Source organism: Panthera tigris, chromosome B3, assembly GCF_018350195.1.
Source record: "Panthera tigris isolate Pti1 chromosome B3, P.tigris_Pti1_mat1.1, whole genome shotgun sequence".
Taxonomy (NCBI): Eukaryota; Metazoa; Chordata; class Mammalia; order Carnivora; family Felidae; genus Panthera; species Panthera tigris.
Window position 1 is genome coordinate 120993358 of NC_056665.1, and position 20610 is coordinate 121013967.

Genomic DNA, 20610 nt, shown 5'->3' on the forward strand with positions numbered 1-20610 from the left:
ATGCTAAGTAATGTATAGAATTGTTGAATCAATACATTGTACACCTGAAACTAACATAACATTGTATGTTAATGACACTTAAAAAAAAAAAAAAGAACGGAAGAAGGGAGGCCAGTGAGGAGGCTAATGCCGTAGTCCAGGCAAGACAGGACAATAGCTGGAGCTGAGGGAGGAGGTAGTGATAGAGAGGAGTGAATGGATCCAGACATACTTTGGAAGTAAAGCCAAACCCACTTGCTGATGTGCAGAACGAAGGAAAGGGAGAAAGATAGATGCCCAGTTATTTTGTTTCAGGAACTGGTTGGAGGGAAAACTCAGGGAGTAACAGGTACGGAGGGACATGAGTCAGGAGCCAAAATTCCCATTTTGGCCATATGATGTTTGTGTTGCCTGTTTGACATCTACATGGAGACACCTGATTTGTTATATGGGTTTAGAGCTTGGTGAGCAGGTCAGGACTAGAGATACATATCTGGGAGTTATAGGCATTCCAAGGCATTTAAAACCACAGGGCGAGATGAGATCCTGGCAAGGAGTGTGGATAGAGTTGAGAAGGCAGCTGTCCCATGGCTGCCTGGGTCACTCTGACACTTTTAGGTGTACCAGAGGCGGGGAGGAGGAACCTGAGCAGGAGTGGTCAGTCAAGGAGGGGGAAGGTGAAGTATCCAGGAGCCAAGTAAGGGATTCTTTCAAGAAGGGGGAAATCTTCGGCGGGGTCAAGTGTTGCTTAGTGGTTAAATAAGATGAGGTCAGAAAAGTGACCACAGGACTCGTCAACATGGAGATAATTGGTGACCTTGACAAGTGCCATGAGTGTGGAGACCCGCCCCCAGGGGGTGGAGTTGAAAATGGGACGCAAAAAAGTGAAAGGCACCTGCAGAAGCCCCACTGAGAGAGGCTGCGCCAGAAAGATGGGTGATTTGAGGGCAGGAAGGTTCCCAAGGATGGAAGATGCTGATAGGAAGGAAGGAAGATCCGCGTCTGGGGAAGGAAGAGGAGATGGTGGCAGGAGCAGAATCCTTGAAAAGGCTGGCGGCCACGGAGACTGGAACCGACAGGCAGGGCGCAGCGCTAATAGAGCGAGAAGGAGCGAGCATGCGGGGGCGGGGAGTCTGTCCTGTCGGGAGGGGGGAGCTCTCCCATCTCTCTGCTGCCGCCCCCTCAGGGATGTGTGAACAGCACCTTCCTGGAGAGAGGGTTCAGGCCGGCAGGTCTGAGGGAAGGAGCAAGTCTGCAAGCATTATGGGGCAATTTGAGTCCATCTGAAAACTGATTTTTAAATATTCTAAAACTAAATTTTAGGGGTGCCCGGCTGGCTCAGTTGGAACCTGCGGTTCTTGATCTCGGGGTTGTAAATTCAATCCCCATGTTGTGTCTAGAGATTACTTAAAAATAAAATCTTAAAAAAAAAAATCTAAATTTTAAAACAACTTTTTTTCTAATGTTTATTTGTTTTGAAAGAGAGAGAGAGAGAGCGCGCATGTTTGAGCATGCCCCGGGCAAGCTGGGGAGGAGCAAACAGGGTCTGAAGCAGGCTCCCCGCTGGCAGCACAGAGCCTGATGGGCTCCAGTTCACAAACGGCAAGATCATGACCTGAGCTGAAGTCGGTTCCTGAGTTCAAGCCCCACATTGGGCTCTGTGCTGACAGTCCAGAGCCTGGAGCTTGCTTCGGATTCTGTGTCTCCCTCTCTCTCTTCCCCTCCCCAGTTTGCACACACACACTCTCTCTCTCTCAAAAACAAAAAAACATTAAGAAGGGAGAGAGAGAATGAGGGAGAGGATGAAGGCAGGAGAAAGTTTGTTCTCAAAATAAGATACGGTGTTCACTTTATGCAAAGTAGCTCCTGGTTGTTGACACAAGAGACCCACAACCAGCACACAGGGCACTGACCATGGAGAAGAAAATAGAGTAAGACATCGTCCTGGGCCTGAGGGTTGAAGGCCATGCCTCCCACCCAGTAAAACGTCAGAAGTGCTTCAGCGTCCTTCCAACAGTGTCCTCAGCATATCCGCCCTCCCCAATAAAAATAAGGATGATGATGTGTTTCCACATGATGTTTTCCCCAACCCTACGCAGCACATAAGGAAAAATATTTTTAAGTTAAAAAGTTCTATGCAAGTTAAAACGTCTGTGCAAGTCAGCTTCTAGACAAGCCTGATGCTGCAGCACTTACAAGTGATAGTGTCCCGAAAGCTTTCTGGAGCCACCTCTGCTCCTGAAGTTCTCCAGGAAAAACACATCACGTGGGGTCATATGCCCTGCCCACCACAGCCTCCCTCCCTAAATGCAACCCCTGTTCTCCATGCTCTCTCTTCTTAGTGTAATGGTTGCACAACATTCTACCAAATGGATGTTTATTCTGTACTTTACCCTTCCCCTGTGAGTCATGAATGTTACTTTTATAAGTGATGCCATGATAAACACCTGATAAATCACTCTTCTCATATCCTGCACTGTCTCCTTAGGAAGAGCCTCGGGGTGATATTGCTGTGTGAGGGGGTACACGCAGTCTGATGGCAAAATATCTGTGACCACCTCACATTTGCCAAATTGTGGCAATTTGCTTGCCACCTGCGATACAGGAGTATGATTATGTTACTACATTACTGCCAACACTGGGAATCATCTTACAATTTGGGGTTTAAATGAATAATGGAAAAATTATTGTCCCAGAGTTTTACTTTGAGTGAGTATTGAGTAGTCCTTATTCCCCAATGTCATGGCTATCTGTCAACTCTGAGAGTGGGTTCTCTGGGATTTGGGGCACACTGAGATGATTCCCTCCCTCCTCTAGCCCTCAATATAGGACTCCAGTCACTGGATCTGAGCTGGAATCACTTCCACACACGGGGAGCTGTGGCCTTGTGCAATGGTCTCCGGGTAAGTCTCTCTCTGGCAGTGGTGTGTTGAAACCAGTGAGGATGGTCAGGGTTTCGCATCCCACCGTCTTGAACCTCTTCCTCGTGACCCCCCCTGATGAGTACACACTGAGCTCTCATCAAGTGCTTTCACGTTGTTAGCATCCCTCCCCAATTCCTGGATGTGCCTTCTTCTTTAGGATAAATCCTACTTCAGCAGGTTCACCTTGCTGGGGTCTTGGTGTCATCTTTGGGGATACTTCAAGAGGGCAGTTTAATTAAGGGGTAAAGAATGACCAGACTCTGACTCCCCCCACTGGGAGGGATCTGACTGAGCTCTCCCTCCTGGGGGCCACTGAGCACCCAGTCTGGATGGCAGCAGGGGAGAGAAACCAGGGCCTCTTGGCTGGGTGAGTCACATGCAACCTTGAGGCTGGTGCTGTTCTTTTTCCTCCCCGGAGGCTAATGTAACCCTGCAGAAACTGGATCTCTCTATGAACGGCTTTGGGAACGAGGGGGCTACGGCCCTGGGAGAGGTCCTCAGGCTCAACAACTCCCTGGTCTACATAGACGTCAGCAGCAATGACATCAGCAACGAAGGAGTCATCAAAATCAGCAAAGGACTGGAGTTCAATGAGAGCCTCAAAGTTCTGAAGGTAAAGTCTTTACTTAAGCTGGGGATGGGCCACTTTGTGTGTGTGTCCTTGTGCATGTGTGCACGCCCATGGTTCTCTGTGCGTCCATGTTTCCATGGCACCCACGTGTCCACGCTTGTGTGCCTGCATCCGTGTATATATCTGTGCGTGCACACCCATGCATCTGTGTGTATGCATCCACATGCTTATGTGTGTTCATCTGTGTGTGTGCATCCATGTGTGTGTCTATGCATCCTTGTGCCCGTGTGTGTGTATCAGTGCGTGTCCCTGTGTCCTTGTGCGTCCACGCATCCGTGTGTGTGTATGTGTGTATCTGTGGGGGGAGGGTGGGGAGAGCAGGGTGATGGAGTTGCATATTGCTGGAGAGAATCATTGGGAAAATTCACCTTATGTTTCACATGTGCGTAGGTTCTTGACTGTCTCTCTCCTGTAAACCTAATGTCACCCTCTGCTGTCACCAGGTGCATGATGTCAACTCCTAACCAGTCTTCCTTCCTCCCATCTGGGTCTCCTCCAGACTCTGCTTCACCCTGAAGCCAGAGTGTGTGTTTTGAGCAAAGTCTGACTTCCACCCCACCCCCCATCTAGTCCCCTCCAGTTCAGACTCCCCACCCCGTGGCCTCCTGTGGTGCAAGTCCAGTTCTCTCACCCCGGTGTGCTTCTCCAGCCTCAGTTTACCCCATGCTCTCCCTTGTTGTCCAGCCACGGCCTCGGGGGTTTCTTTCAAGATTCTTCCTCATACTCTCATTTCAGTGACTAGTTGACTGGTCACCTCCACTGGTGTGAGAGCTTCCTGAGAGCGAACACTGTGTTTGGTCCTGCCCATTACTATTCCCCCCGGGGCCTAGCTTAGTGCTGGGCATATAGGAGATGCCTGATGAATGTCAGCTAAGTGACTGAGTGGATCCATCTTTCATTTTAAGTTGATTGGCTTATAGACGCTAATGTATAACATGGCAGCTCCTGGGTCGTTGGAAAACAGAAGAAAGATGAGGACTTCCACTACCGGCTCCCCTTTCTGGGGCTCCTGCCGTGAGCCAGGGGCAGACAGGTGGTTTGCTGCTGGCTCACAGCCCGACCCTCCGACGTGCGCTCCACTAGCTCCCCTGTCAGATGAGAAAGCTGAGGCTCTGTGACTTGCTCGGGTGATGTAACTCGAGAGGCAAGGAAGTCAGCCTTGCCAGGCTTCCCCGCTGCAGTTCAAATTCCTCAAGATGTGGGGGCGATTCGGGAGGACCACAGGTGTGGGGGTGCTGGTGGAGAAGGACGGGAGTTAGAAATCAGCGATAGGGCGCCTGGGTAGCTCAGTCGGTTAAGCATCTGACTTCGGCTCATGGTGGTTTACAAGTTTGAGCCCCGCGTCAGGCTCTGTGCTGACAGCTCGGAGCCTGGAGCCTGCTTCAGATTCTCTCTCTCTCTCTCTCTCTCTCTCTGCCTTTCCCCCACTTATGCTCACTCACTCTCTCTCTCTCTCTCAAAAATAAATAAAAACATTTAAAAATTAAAAAAAAAAAAAAAAGAAATCAGCAACAATGAGCTGCCATCCGAGAGGACAAGCACCTTAGAGCTGCGAAGAGGAAGTCAGATTGCCAGCACTGGAGGGAGCATGGTGACTGTCTAGTGACAGTGAGAGCTGGGAACGAGGCCTGACCAGAGCGGGAGGAGGAGTAACTCAGAGAAGAGAGACTGATGCAGCCTGCCAGTGGCTCAGCCTCTGTGGAACCGTGAAGCCAAGGAAAGTGCAGAGAACCTGCATCTTCCAAGATTGAAAGGTTGCCTCCACAAAATGGCAATAGGGATTTTCTGTAATTGGTGGCGGTACTGGTGATTTTAACATTTTTTTCTACCTCTTTTTGGATTTTTTCTATAATGACCATGCATCACTGTTTAAATGTTTAAACACGTTGTCCCGTGTTTAAATATACTTAAAATCTGTAAATGTTTTAAAATGAAAGAAAAAAATTTTATTGATTTATTTTTATTTTTTAAATAGGCTCCATGCCCAATGTGGGGCTCGAACTCATAACCCCAAGATCAAGAGTCACACGCTCTACTGACTGAGCCAGGCTCGCACCCCAAGAAAAAGTTTTAAACACATCAAGTGCCACCCTCCTTTCCCTACTCTTGGAAAAATAATGATGTTCCCAGGGAAGGGAGTCAAGCAAAGGATTCTAGAAGCTAAGCCCTACGAAGTCTGTGTTTTCGCTCTGGAGTCCATCAGAGCCCGGGAGACACCTGACACATAGTAGATACTCAAAGTTTTGGCTGCCTCATCAAGAAGCCACCCGGTGGAAAGCCTTCAACAGTATTAACTAACATTTGTTTGCTGCTTACTATGTACCAAGCACTCTCTTGAATACTTTGCTTGAATTGATTTATTGGATCCTCAGAGTAGCCCTAAGTGATAGGTGCCCAGTGGCCAGGGAAATAACCCAAGGCCAGAAAGCTAGTAAGCAGAGCCACTGGGATCTATGTTCCTTGCTGTGAACCACCACACCAAGCTTCATTGGCTCCCAGCCCCATTGGAATAATGCCCTGAGTGCTTAGCTAAGTCCACATGGTCCCCGTGTTCTGGCCCAGCCCTGTTCTGTGGCCTTGTTCTTTCTGCTCCTGCTCATGAAATGTTTGCTATTGTCCAAACACCTCTGCACCTTTGCACTTGCCTCCCCTTTGCCTTCTTTGGTGCATCTCATTCCCTCCTCTGGTCCTAGCCCTGCTTCTTCAGACCAGAATAATCCCTATTAGTCCCGCAAGGCTTAGTTCCAGTGTCCCCTCCACTGTACCAGATGCCCCTTTCCTTGCTCCTGCAGTACCAGTGTGTACCTCTCTGTCACTGCCCTCCCCACACGTCTGATGCTATGTGCTTGTTTGCCTGTGTCCCCCTCTAGAGTGTAAGCTACGTGAGGGCAGAGACCTTGTCACATCTGCCTGTGCATCCCTTAGCACTCAACCCAGCAACCGGCACACGGCAGGCCTCCAATAAATGTTTGCTGGATGGATGGATGGATGGATGGATGGATGGATGGATGGATAGATGGATGGATGAGCAGTGAGATGGGTAGGTGGATGGATGACTGGACAAACAGACAGGGAGACAGATGCCTACAGAGGAGTCTGGGTGGAAGATAGAGATTACGATTTGATGGGAAGAAATGGAAGCCACACTCTGAGCCAGGCTCTCCTATAGCCAGCTCGTCCTCCTTCTGTCTCGCCCCTCCTCCCACAGCTTTTCCTGAACCCTGTGAGTATGGATGGGGCTACGTTACTTATCCTGTCCATCAAGAGGAACCCCAAATCCAAGATGGAGGAGATTGACATTTCTGTAAGTGATTAGATCGTGGTTGCTTGCACCAGGGAGCATGCCAGGTACCACGGCCACGCTATGTTGGCAGGTGCCAACAGCTCTGTCCCCTCATGGGCCCTCACACAAATACTCCATGAAAAGGTCACTCCTTCTAGAGTACGACTTGGCCTTCTCTTGGGGTCCTTTTAATAGGAGTAGCCATTCGGTCGATAACATTGTGGTGTGAAATCATTTACCAGATCCTGATGGGTCTAAGAGCAGAAACACCAGAATCAAAGGTGAGAGGCCCCCAGAGCAGAATTTGTTCACTGCCACCTTTGCTGATGGACAGCCCTGGGCCCCAGAATGGTTCCAGAATCATAGAACTTTTAACTTTTTTGGTATTGATTGATTGATTGATTTAGAGAGCATGCATGAGCACGTGCAAGTGGGGGAGGGGCAGAGAGAGAGGGAGAGAGAGAGAATCCCAAGCAGGCTTTGCACTGACAGCACAGAGCCCAATGCGGGACTCAAACTCATGAACTGTAAGATCATGACTTGAGCCGAAGATGGATGCTTAACTGACTGAGCCACCTAGGCGCTCCCAGAATCACAGAACTTTTAGAATCTGAGTCCTAAAACATGTAATAACTTGTATTCTTATTTCGTGACTTGGCTGACTGAGTAGAATTTGAAGGTAAGGCCCCCTGGTGGAGGAGGAAGGCCTGAGGAGGTGACTTCACCGGACCAGGTATTCTTGCCTGAATCCTCAGAGAGGTGATAGCTGGTAAAAACAATATCCTAGACCCGTCCGCCACTTTATACGGTTTCCCCCCCAAAGGGATTTTATAGGCTTCGGCTCATTTGATCCTTCTCTGGGAGGCAGGTAGAGTGCACCCATGTCCTAGAGCTGTTCAAACCACACAAATGTATTGTCTCAGTGTCCTGTAAACCAAAGCCCAAGATCAAGGTCGTGGTAGAACTGGTTCCTTCAGAGGACCACGAGGAAGAATGCGTGCTGTGCTCCTGCCAGCTCCTGGTGGTTTGGTGGCAATCTGTGGTGTTCCTCGGCTTGGTGGGAGCATCGTCTTGATTTCTGTCTTTAGCTTCAAATGGCGCTCTCCCTGTATGCACGTCTGTCTCTGTATTCAAATGCCCCTTTTTAAATTTTTTTTTTAACGTTTATTTATTTTTGAGACAGAGAGAGACAGAGCATGAACAGGGGAGGGGCAGAGAGAGAGGGAGACACAGAATCTGAAACGGGCTCCAGGCTCTGTGCTGTCAGCACAGAGCCCGACGCGGGGCTCGAATCCACGGACCGTGAGATCATGACCTGAGCCGAAGTCGGACGCTTAACCGACTGAGCCACCCAGGCGCCCCTCAAATGCCCCTTTTTATAAGGACACAGTCATATTGGATTAGGGCCCACCTTAATGACCTCATCTTAACTTGATCATCTGAAAAAGACCCTATTTCCTAATAAGGTCACATTCACAGGTTCCCAAGGGTTAGGACTTCAACATCTTTTTTTTTTTTTTTAATCTTTATTTATTTTTGAGAGAGAGAGAGACAGAGCATGAGCAAGGGAGGGACAGAGAGAGAGGGAGACCCAGAATCCGAAGCAGGCTCGCTCCAGGCTCTGAGCTGTCAGCACACAGCCCGACGCGGGGCTCGAACCCACAGACCGTGAGATCATGACCTGAGCCGAAGTCGGACGCTTAACCGACTGAGCCACCCAGGTGCCCCAGGACTTCAACATCTTTTTGATGGGAACACAATTCAACCCATAACAAGAACTCTCCCTCATTTTCCCATTTTACATACAGGGAAACTGAAACAGAGAGGTTGGATCACTTGCCCAGGAATACACAGCAAGTGAAAAGCACAACAAAGAGTAAAGCCGAGCCTTCTGCCTCCCACTCTAGTGCAGTGTTAAAGTCTTGTTGTGTTATTTTAAAGCCACACAAATATGACGTTTTGCCAAGATTTCAATGCCTTACAATTATATCAGTGATGATATTTTGAATATTTAAACCCAAACACCTTGGAACTTAAATAATAAGTAAAATTTGGACTTAGGTTTGCCACAGATTATAAAACATTAGAAAAACATACCTGCTTTTCTTTTCAGTCTGTCCCCTGGTTCAGTCTGTTTCTCCTTAGGGGGCTTCTCTCTACGCTCATCCTACAGCTCTGACCTTGTACCCCTGAGGCTGCCTTAGCTCCCACCCCACCCTGCCTCTGGGTCTCAGTTATGTGTCCAGATTTTGTTGGCATTTGCTCTCCCTCCTTCCCCCCGCCCCCAGGGCAGGTTGGAAGGCGTGGAGTCAGTCACTGTCTTGGTGTCTGAGGGAACGTTAGAAATGGTGCTGTTTAGGCCCCAGATGGCACAGAAACCCACAAGCTGGGATCACACTGGCATTTTACAAGCCTGCCAGGACAGACAGGTCTGAATTACACTTTTCCTTCTCTTTTATCATCTCTCCTGATGTAACTCTAAATAGTGTTGGAATTCCTTCACTGCTTCTAGAACTTTCTCTAGAATATCTACAAATCAGGATGGGGGAAGCCGTCAGCCCTTTAGCATGAGTTTCATTATTTGAAGTGGCAGAAGTGGTCAGAACCACATCTGAGGAGTGAAGCAGGCTGACTGAACCAGTGAAGGCCCAGTTTGGTCAAATACTGCTTCATAGACCATGTCTTCTCCTGTGGCCTACAACCCAGCTCTGAGGGCACTTCCAAAAGGGGAGTTCCCAATGGGTTTTGAGCCAGGACAGGGTGGTTGGAATGAGGGATCCTCGTCCGGGGCACCTGCTCCCAAGACCAACACTGGTGTAGAAATGGACATTTTAGGACATTTGCCTCAGGACCAGTCTCCTAACCCCATAGCTGTGTCTCATCTGTCCCATGCAGACACCGATGCTCGCCATCTAAGAGCAGAGCCGAGCTGACCGTGTGTGACACAGGCTGCTGGCACTCGACTAGGACATCTGATCACACTCATGTGCAAACTTTACAAGTCAAATCACAAGCCCTAGGAAAGATGAACTCTCCCAGTCTAGAAGCAGCACTGCAGAACAAGCTGGAAAAGACCAAACAAAAACAAACAAAAAACAAAAAACGAAAAAAAAAAACCTCTCTGCCTTTGGCTTGGATGGGGCGGCTGGTCTGCAGGGGGGTGGGGGATGGGCATGGGGGTGGAGATGTTACAACAGCGGGCGATGCCTTCCTCACGATGGGTCCCCTCTCTCCCCTCCTCAGAATGTGCTGGTGTCTGAGCAGTTCGTAAAAATATTGGATGGGGTGTGTGCCATCCACCCCCAGCTGGACGTGACGTACAAGGCAGTGCAAGGCTTCTCTGCCAAGAAAGAGCTGCTCTTGTGGACAAACCCCATGAAACTGATCCAGGTGAGCCCTTGCTTTCCTCTCAGAGACCCCAAGGACCAGCGTCTCCCCTCCCCCGAAGTGTCTGCACAGTCCTCTCTGACAAGGAATGTCTCAGACATGGAATATTCCCTGTGGATGTTGGGTCCCCTCAGCAGGAAGAAGGGATCTGGGATCTGGGTGAAGAGGGAGGGGCTTGGAACAGGATGGTTTCCACCAGCCAGGCTCCTCCACCTGTTAATGTGTGGCTGAAGGCAAGTCGCTGTGCTCTCTGTGCCCCAGTCTCTTCACCTGGAAAATGGGCATAACGATAGGACTCACCCCGGGAGGGCTGCTGTGAAGATTGAATTCTACAACACACAAGAAGTGCTTAGAGCAATGCCTGGCCGATAATAAGCGCCCAACAAATGCCAGCTCTTTCCAATAGCCAGTAAGGATGCCAAGACACCCCTGTGGTGAAGACAGCTGTTTGGTGGCTCCAGCTAAAGTGGGACCCTCAGATCCTTTATATCCAGTGGTGACCTGCCCCCGGCTCTAGTCTTAGATCACAGGAGGCAGATAAAACCATGGAAATGAAAACCCAGACAATTTTAGAGCTGCCAGGGAGCTCCTCTGGTCTGACCACCTCACAGAGTAGCGCCCAGCCCAGGCTGGTGTTCCCATGCCTGGCTCTCACTGGAGGCAGAGTTGACGGGGAAGCCGGATACAGACTGCTTGCTACCTGGGGTGATACCCATGCAGATGTAGATTCTAGAGGACGTGTGCCGCTGGGGCTACCTTCTGCCCCTTGGTTGGTCTGCTCTGTGCCTCAGTTTCCAGGACTAAACAGAAGAGCTCTGCATGGCAATTATTGTTGTGTGGAAAGTTCTAGAAGGCAAGGGGGGTATCGAGTACCTTCACAAGTCAGACGACATCAGATGGAACCGAGGGGACACCTGTTTTGCAAGGGATGGAGGATGATGCAGGGAATAGGAATGGAGATCTCAGATGGAAAGCGGGGGCCCCACCCCTGCTTAAAACAGCATAGAAATCTCTAGGGATCTCATAGGAATCTCAGATTAGAAACCGAGCCAGATATGCGATGTAAAACACAGTCCTTCCCCTCTGGGGAGAGGGGACAGGCAACAATCTGGTTGCAAAGATGGGACAGAAGCAGTAACTTCTCATAGAAAGCATCATAAGATAAATAATAAATGAGTGACCAAGGCAGCAAATACCATCTGAATCCAGATTAGAGGCCACTGTGGGATTAGGCAAACAGAAAGGGACATGTCCTGGGGAAGGGTCTTGAAGAGCAAGAAAGAATTCAGGTCAGTGACAGTGACAGGGAGGGAGTTCTGGGGAGAGGGTTCCCACTAGCAGAGGAGCAGAGCAGGGTGCACACAGTGTGCTTGGGAGATGGGAACAGAACCATGTGGCTCCAGCAGGAGAACCGTGTGGTTCCAGGCTCCTGCAAAGCCTGGAAGCCAAGGCTACCCAGGGAGGCTGGGGCTAGATGTGGCGGTCCTCAGATTCTAGGCTCAGGGCTGGGGTTGGATTCCACAGGGAGCGGGAGCCAGCTACAGTTGCGGAGCAGTGGGTAAGGTGAATCCGGTAGGACCAAAGAGTAACCTTTCAGGCAATGGGGAGGGAAATAAACTGAAGGGGGTAAATATGAGAGTGGGAATGCTAATGAAGGCACTATGGTAGTATTCTCCGTGTGCTAACTAGTATTCTAGAATGGTGCCTTGCCTGAGGATAGCAGTGGAAGTGGAGGGACAGATGTAGGAGATCCCCTAATGGGAAGCTCCAGGATTTGGTAAATGGCTGGGCACATGGTGCATGTGGGCAAGTATGCGTGTGTGTGTGTGTGTGTGTGTGTGTGTGTGCGCGCTGGGAGAAGGGAGGCCTGTGATGATAGGAGAGAGCCAATGATAACTCCAAAACGTCAAGCCCAAGGGACTAAAATAAAGGTGGTGACGCTGCCACCACAGGGAGGTCTTCTGTAGCCCCACCCTCTCCACCTACCCATCCCCCCTGGTTCCCGGAAATCCAGCCCCACAAGATTTCCCCCTGTTTCTCTGCACTAGCTCTCACTCAGCTCCAGGCCTGTGCACGTGCAGGTTCCTCTGCCTGGAACATCCTTCTTCCTGTCCTCAGTGTCGTACTCATTCCTACTCTTTCTCTAGGTCTCTATTCAAGTTCACCTCCTTGGGCCTGCCAGGTCTGGGAGCCTGGGCCACCTTTTGGCGGAAGGTGGCAGTGGAGGGTGGGGATGGGGTGGGGTGTTGTTAATAGATGTTACAAAGTCAAGTATTTGCTTCTGGTGTCTCCGGTTTCTCTCAGAGCTATGCAGACCAGCACCAAATCACGGTCATAGACTTCTTCAAGAGCTTGAACCCTAATGGAAGAATGATGATGTCTGTGGGTGACTTCCGGAAAGCTATGATACAGGTGTGCTGAACCCTAGTGGCAACAGCCAGTGTGGGGTGTGTGTGTGTGTGTGTGTGTGTGTTTAGGCCTGGGAAGGGGTAGGCAGAGAGCTCCATTGACTTTGCATGTTCCATCCACTTCTTCAGCAGGACAAGGTCCCTATGAACCCGTACCAAGTCAGGGAGCTGATAAAGAAGCTGGCTGAGAAGACAGGCATGGTGAACTTCAGGTCAGTCTAGGCCCAGCGCCCATCTTATCCTGCTTCTGCCCCAGGCAGGCCCCCAGTTCTCTATAAGGCGTCCCAGTGGTGTCTACATTTGATCAGGTACAGCCTCCCCTGAAGCAGCTGGCCGCGCCCTCCCTGGCTTCCGAGGCTGGCCCCACTGTCTGCCCTCCTCCTCAACTTCCAATTCACCCTCCCAGCAGAGCTGCAGCCTCAACCGTGTGCTGTTGGCTGTGGGACCAGATTCTGGGGACACAGTGTCAAAGCCAAGTAGGAGGGGACGTAACAGAGCACGTGGGTAGGCCCTGGCGTGGTGAGAGGTCTGTGGCAGGTGCCTGGGTAGCTCAAAGAGGAGGATTACTTGGGCAAGAAACAAGGGTGGAAGCGTGAGCCTCACGTGGCTGGGAAACTGCAGCCACTCAGCTCTGCTGTGGCCTAGGGGATGATGCCGTTGTGACTTGGGCTCAATTCCTTAAGGAGACAGGAAAGGGCCTGTGTAACAGTAAGAACTGTAATAACACCTGTGAGCCCCTACCTCCTCGGGCCAAGTACTCTGTGGGGCCCCAAACCTGCCCAGGTGCCTGACGCTGTGGTCGCCCATATGTGGCCCAGGTGCCCGGTTCTGTCATCACCCGTACGCAGTGAAGGATGAAGGCTCCCAACGGACCCAGCAACCTCTTGTCTTAGACACCAGTCCTTAGGGAGCTCTATCAGAGGGACCCCCCTCTGGTCCTGCCCCCCGAGCCTCCCCACCCTGGACCTCTGTTCTGTGCCCTCTTCAATACTTGTCATGGGGAGAAGCCAGGGCAAAGATAGGAAAGGCAGCCGGACCCATCTGCACACCTTGCTTCTAGGGAGGGGGCAGCTCTTCACAGGGCTCTTAGTCTCCAAGTGTTTAGAATGGGGTGTAACCACAGCACCCAAGCAGCTTTGTAAGGATAGAGTAGGGACAATGTGCCTAAGAGGCTGGCACATGTCACCCAGCAAGGGGGCTCGTTCTGAAGATGTCTCAGGCTTGCACGTCCCCCACACCGCCTCTCTGTCCTGAAACTCCCCACCTGCCCCCGCTAAAGTGGTGCTTGTTGTCTTTGGGAAGCTGGTGGGAAGTGCCCAGGCAGAGGCCAAGACACCAGGTTCCAGGTCCAGCAAACCCTTCAGCTTTGCAGATGAGGTCAAGTGGCCATCAAGAGGCAATACTGGGGTCTGGGTCCCTGTGTCTTGGGAACTGAGGGGGCGGTCTCTCGTGGGCACCTCAAATTGTCCCTCAGCTCTATTCTCATTGAAGAGCAGAGCGGTCATTTTTATTGTTGCGTGAATTTTTTATTTTCATTTTTGTTACAAATAATATCTACTTGTAAAAATTCTAAATCCACAGAAGTATAGCAAGAAGAAAGTGAAGGTTCTTTTTTTATCTCTTCTCCACGGTACATGCTGCCTCCCATGAACAGTCCCAGCGCACATTTCCGTGCCTTTCCCATACTTGCCATCGAGTGTGCACGTGTGCGTGCACACGTGAGTGTGTGTGGTGTAGTGGTTTAAAACGTGGGCTCTCTGGCCAGACTGCCTGAGTTCCAAGCCCAGCTCCACTCCTGTGCACGTTACCCAATCTCCGTAAGCTTCAATTTCCCCATCTGTACCGTGGAGCTTATAATAGTACCCATGACATTGGAGCTTTTGAGGAGTAAATGGATTAATGCCTGTAAAGCATTTAGAACATTACCTGGCATGTGCTAGGCTCCGAGTACACATATGTTTTATTATACATTATTGTACCCTCACACTGACAAACACACGGTTTCTTGTTTATCCTAAATAGAATCATGCTATCACGTTCCTCTGAATTTGCTCTGCCTTCCAGTATGCCTTGGCAATCTTTCCGTGTTTGTGCATTTAGATCCATCTCAGTCTTTTTTAACTGCCGCGTGCTATTTCATAGCACAGAAGTCTCCTTATTTATCTCATTGTTAGGGACATTTAAATTATTTCCATTGTTTTGCTACTACAAATGATACTATAACCAGCATCCTTTTGTAGATGGTGTTTGCCCACACATGCTTCTCTAACAAGGTGGAGCGGATCCAGGGCAATCGCTGGGCCAAAGGGTGTGCACATTCTAAATTTCAGTCGACTGCTAAACCCTTCCTTGCCAATGGCAAAAACCGATTCTTCTGCCCCCTCCCCGGGCTGACACCAAAACTTACCCATGTTCAACCCTCCTGCTGCGATGGGTTTACAAATGATCCTGCTTGGATTTGAGTCTGCCTAAACACTCCCTTCAATCAGGCGGCATTGGCACTCAGCATTATCCCCTTACCTTTCAAACCAGTGTCCTAAAAACAGAGAAGCGGTAGCAACAAGTCTGGTCTGAAAAGAAGTCGCCGCGACGGAGAGGTCCTGGCAAGTCGATTGGTGGCATTCAGGAGGCGAAGATCTGTTCTGAAACCTCCGTAGACAAACACCAAGGCCAGACTGCGAGCGAGCCAATAAAGTCTGCCTGGGTCCCCACGTCTCTGGGCTGCAGGTGGCGTGCCCCCGCCCCCCCCCCCCCCCAACTGGAGCAGCGCCCTTTGGTTTTGGCGACCAGCAGGGGGCGCATCCTTGGTGGCCTTAGTAGGAGCCGGAAAACAAATTGGGAATGCAATGGTGTTGCTAGGCAGCAGGAAAAGAGCAGTGGGGGGGGGGGGGGGGGGGGAGCTTGGAAGTCAGTGCACAAAGGCAGTCATCCTAGTAAATGTAAACTGTATCCAGGAGAGAGATTTCGGAGATGCCAGAGGCAGTGGAGAGGGAGCAGATGCTCAGGAACAAGGACGGGGTTGGGGGGGGGGGGCTGCTTTAGAAGCAAATGCTGAGGGGTCATATGGAGAGAGCCCAGGATGGGAGACAGAGAGACCTGGCATGTAGTCATAGCCCAGCGCCACCTCGCCACCTGAGCGTGGAGCCTTACGCTTCCATCGGAAAAAAGTAGGACAGCCGAAATTAAGGCTTCCCAATCTGTTCTGGGAATCTACTGTTCTACATTTCTTTTTAAAATTCCTTGGAAGCTAAGGAGACACGAATTGCTGAGCACGAGAGCAGGGATAGTCAAGAACAGCATGCGCTGAGCAGGTGCGGGGATGGGTAACTGGCCGGTTCTGATTAGCCCCGCCAGTCGTCTCTGTGGATGCACAAGGGCAGGGACTGAATCACACATCTCTGTACCACCGCACAGTGCCTGACACATAGGAGATGCTCAATAAAGACCTATGGGGTGAACAAACACATTCACCTGGCAATTTTGGGGGGCAAGTGGTGGAAAAGTGGGAAAGTTTGGGGGTGACCAGGAACCGACCCTTTAGAGCCCTGATGTGTGATGCATGCTGAAACGGCATCTCGGAATCCAGTCACTGCCTTTGGCTTTCCCTTTGCTTCACCAGGGCTGGAGTGGAGGCTGAGGCCTCTCTGCCCATGTGGCAGAATCATTATTTGAAATAATTTATACCCCCTCCCCGCAGTGCATTTTCCCCTTTCCCTTCCTTATTCAAGGTCTTAGCCTGAAGTTGAATTTCCATTAATTGGGTGACAGAGGGGCTCAGAGTCAAAATTAGGATAATAAAAGAAAATAAAGAAATGCACTAAGGGGTTCGTGGGCTGAAACTCACATCTCTCATACTTGTCAGGGTATGTAGATGTCTTTGACTCCAAAAATAAATCGAATCCCCTTAAAATCAGGAGCCGTGTCATTTAGGTTTATTATAATCTATAAATTTCCCCCACCAAGTCTCTTGTCCAGCAGCTGCTGGTGTCTGGGTGGAGCCCTGAGGATTATGAAGCCAGGGGGTATCAAAAATTGTGGACTATGTTATGGATCAATAAAAACAGCAAAGTTTTCTCCAGATGCTTTTAATGTATCTCTTGCATAAAAATGAAAGGCAGCAATTTTCTGATCAAATGTTATGTTTTGTTTGGGTAGCTTTGGGGAAATTATGGAGATATAGGGAAGCTAAAATCCACCCCCTCGCCCCCAATCCTCCAGGCCAACCCTCAACATTACCAATCCCAAGAAAGTGAAGGACGACAGAGTCAAAACCTGCCTGCAACAGTCTGGGAACCTTCCCAAAGTTGGAGTAATTCCGACTAGTGGCCACTAGGTGTCAGGTCAGCTTCAAATTCCTGGTGAACACACTGCTTCCAGATCCTTACAGAACGCTTTGCAGCCTTTGTACTTTCTGTGATCTCCCAAACTTCTGCCCACCACCCCCCAAAAGCCCGACACACGAAATCTGAGCCCTGGAGTGTCCAGCAGCCTGACACTTGGGCAAACCTCTCCAATGCTCAATGTCCTCGTGAATTGCGGTTTCTAACAGCGAACTTCGCACCGGTGCTGTGAGGCAGAAAATCAGGGGTGGGCGGGTAAAAACTCCGTAAATATTCAGTCCCCTCCCCCAGTCAGCCCACCCTGGAGCCGGGCAAGACCACAAGAGGAGACAGTGTTTCATTTGGGTAGGAGTGCACGAGGAACTCCTCCTCTGACCATCAGCTTGCCCAGTCTGGAGGCTGGTGGGCGGGAGCTGCAAACCCAAGGTGGAGGTAGAGGAATCTTGCAAAGTAGGAGAGGCCAGCAGGTCAAAATGACCCAGAGGCATTGGACTACACGCCCAGCACTGAAGGAGGTCCGGCTGCAAGCGAGGGAATCAGCACCTGGCTATGCCCCTCCTAACCTGCCCTAACTCGGTGAGTGTCATGTGGTAGCTTTTTGTTCCTCACAGAAACCCGGTGCAGGAAGAGTTTATTATCCTATTTTACAGTTGGGGAAACGGATGCATGGAGAAGTTAAGCATCTCACTCAAGCTTTCTTGCCAGTAAGTGGGGAGGCGGAGATGCAGGCCCTAACAATATAGCTCTGGCTCCCTGGGGTCTTAACCACTGTGCTTCCCTGCCCCCTGCGGCTTCTGTGCAGCAGCTCCACATCCAGACCTCGGAGTTTAAATGCACTTACTCTGTCTACACTGTGTCTACAACAGAGTGAGGAACAACTAGATTGATAAGCAAGCACGAGCTGCAGGCCAGGAGGGAGGCAAAGGCGGAAGATACTGTTCTAGTGTGGCTGATTGCTGAAGGTCAGGTTGACAGGCCGTCCCTGCTCCCAGTATTGATCAGAAATTGTGCCAGGGGAGGTAGGACGGGAGGACAGAAGGAAGCACATGGAAAGCACTGTGCACCCGCGTCTTAAAGCAGTTAAGCATACGGGGTTCTGGCACCAGACATTTTGAGGTTTGAATTGCGCCTGGCTTTCCCACTTAGCTCTGTGACTTTGAGCCAGTCACTCAACCTTACTGAATCTCAGTTTCCTCACCCGTCAATAGAGATGATAATGGTCTCCCCTCCCCCACAATTTAATGAGATTGTGCCGGTGAAACCCAAGGCCTAGCATACAATAAGTGCTTCCTATAAGGATGACCTCATCACAGTGGCTTTCCTTTCCGAGAGGTGGGGGGAGGGGAGGCCTAGGTCCTGCAGGGCACAAGAGGGGCCACACCAAGCAGCCACCTTTGAAATATCTAAGTACTGGGCCTTTTTTTTTTTTTTTTTGGATTTGGGTTCTGTTTTATTTTGATTTTTGTTTTTGTTTGGTTTTGTTATTTATTTAAATCAATTGAATTTTGGGAAATATCTGCTAATGATAATGACATTAGCTTTACAATCCTTTGCATCAACAGCACTGACAATGGTTAATTACTCAGAACCAATTACTGAGGCCACTCTAAGACCAGGACATTAAAACCGTATCATCAGCACCCAGCACACTAACCCCCTGTTCTGGAAGGCTAGGCATCCATTTTTGTCTTCAGTTTCAGATCATTAGGATATAGGACAATTTCTAACAATCCTGTATTCTTGAGGGCTATTAAAATGCAGATCTTGTAGAATTATCAATAACGCTGTGTCTATATTGAGCTTATGATATGGAAGACCAATGGAAGGTCAATAAAAGCTACAATTATATTATTCTTGCCAGATTTCTGCACAAGATAATTCTTTTTTTTTAAGTTTGTGTGTGTGTGTGTGTGTGTGTGAGAGAGAGAGAGAGAGAGAGAGAGAGGGCTTGAGCAGGGGAAAGCAGAGAGAGAAGGAGAGAGAATCCCAAGCAGGCTCCACACTGAAGCATGGAGTACAATGCAGGTCTCAATCCGACAAACCTGAGATCATGACCTGAGCCAAAATCAAAAGTCAGATACTCAACCAACTGAGACACCCAGGCACCCCTACACAAGATAATTCTACACCAAAATCAATGTTACCACTCCTGGGATTTCCTTTCCCCTTCTTAGCTGTGGCCTCTCTGGGTCCCCCAGATAATTAAAGAAACCAAAGACAGATTGGCTTACAGACACAGTTTGGCTCACTGATAATGTAACCCATCTCTAAATTTAAGATGCATGCATGCACGTGCACACATATACACATATGCACATGTCCCCACACACACTGAACCATCTACAAATTTGAAAAAAATATGGAACGCTTCACGAATTTGCGTGTCATCCTTGCGCAGGGGCCATGCTAATCTTCTCTGTATCGTTCCAATTTTAGTATATGTGCTGCCGAAGCGAGCACTAAGTACTGGGCCTTTGAAACGTCATGGGAAGCATTCTCATCTCAGGGTTTGGTTTAAGGCTTGCATCAGATCAAAAGAATTCGTCCAGAATCTTAGGAATTAGAGGGAGGAGGGCGGACCAGGGACTAGCAGCGCCATGTGGACAACGCAGGGGACACGGTAAAGAGCTGGCATTTTTCTTGGCTGCTGAGGTCCAAACCCCTCTCCCTGGGCTGGGAATGCCTCACCTCGGGGGAGGGGTGGCTGTGACTTGCAGCCGGGACCTAGGATCACACCTCCACCAGAGGCTCAGAACAAGAATCCAGAGCTAGCATCCCCAAAAACCAAAGGCCACAGTGAATTCTCTCTAACAGCTGCAACACAGCAGCTGGATGCGTGGCCTCAGAGCGGTGGCGAGACTGATGCGGGAAACACAGGCAAATGAAAACTTAAATTCCCTTATGGCCTACAGCCCATCAACAAGTCCTTGACACAGGCAGAGTGACATTTGCCAGGAACTCTGCTGCCTCAATGCGATACTTTGCTAAAGGCAAAAGGCAATCTTAGCCTACCGCCCAGAATCCTCTAAGTCTGCTTTAACATATAAAAATTCCTTTAGAAACTTCCTTTATCTCTACCCGCCCCCCAAATATATGTTAACCATCATCCTCCAAGCATATGGCCCACTGACAGACATCTGAAGGGCCTCATGACTGTTTACTAAACAGTAATAACTGACCTTTTCCTAACAGCAGCTAGCCCCCCTCAAAGTCCTGGAAACCTTGCTTCCCAAATACCTTGGAGAATTACTCTATCCCTAACCCCCTCCCAACCTGAAGGAATATATTCAGTCACCCGTCACAACCCCAGCACAGTTGTTTCTGCCCACGGGTCCTGTCCCCGTGCTTTAATAAAACCACCTTTTCGCACCAAAGACGTCTCAAGAATTATTTCCTGGCCGTCAGCTCCAAACCCCGACATTTCCACATCAGTACTGGTGGGATGGGCCAGGATACAGAACCCGCGGCTCGGCGGGATGAGCTGCAGGGTTGCTGTGTGGCCACAGTGGCAGCTGCAGCGTCCTCGAGGGACCAGGCTGCTTTGCCAAGCGGGGGCTCTGGATTGGTTTTGTTTTGATTTGTTTTGTTTTAAGCAAAAGAAAACAATGATTGGCAAGGCAAGCCTGCGACCTAAATCCTGGCTGCAGACCAGTGGCCT

The 20610-nt window shown here is 49.9% G+C and overlaps 1 protein-coding gene and 1 non-coding gene across 7 annotated transcripts in view; one reads left to right on the forward strand and one right to left on the reverse strand.

The window, feature by feature from the left end:
• The window catches only part of LRRC74A (leucine rich repeat containing 74A), a 33293-nt gene extending 16304 nt beyond the window's left edge, over window positions 1-16989 (forward strand). For 4 of the 6 annotated variants that reach the window (XM_042990194.1, XM_042990196.1, XM_042990197.1 and 1 more), the window contains 7 exons: window positions 2797-2882; window positions 3322-3516; window positions 6743-6838; window positions 10061-10207; window positions 12509-12616; window positions 12742-12824; window positions 15145-15323. In XM_042990194.1, coding sequence (XP_042846128.1) covers window positions 2797-2882; window positions 3322-3516; window positions 6743-6838; window positions 10061-10207; window positions 12509-12616; window positions 12742-12824; window positions 15145-15169 — 740 coding nt within the window. In that variant the 3' untranslated portion in view covers window positions 15170-15323. Of the gene's footprint in view, window positions 1-2796; window positions 2883-3321; window positions 3517-6742; window positions 6839-10060; window positions 10208-12508; window positions 12617-12741; window positions 12825-15144; window positions 15324-16590 lie in introns of those variants that run through there. The other 2 variants (XM_042990199.1, XM_042990195.1) reach the window with 2 other exon arrangements.
• A 2316-nt stretch (window positions 16990-19305) lies between these two features.
• LOC122239776 lies at window positions 19306-19412 on the reverse strand. Its single transcript, XR_006219158.1, has one exon. It is a non-coding gene; the product is annotated as a U6 spliceosomal RNA (small nuclear RNA).
• Between the last annotated feature and the right edge of the window lie 1198 nt (window positions 19413-20610).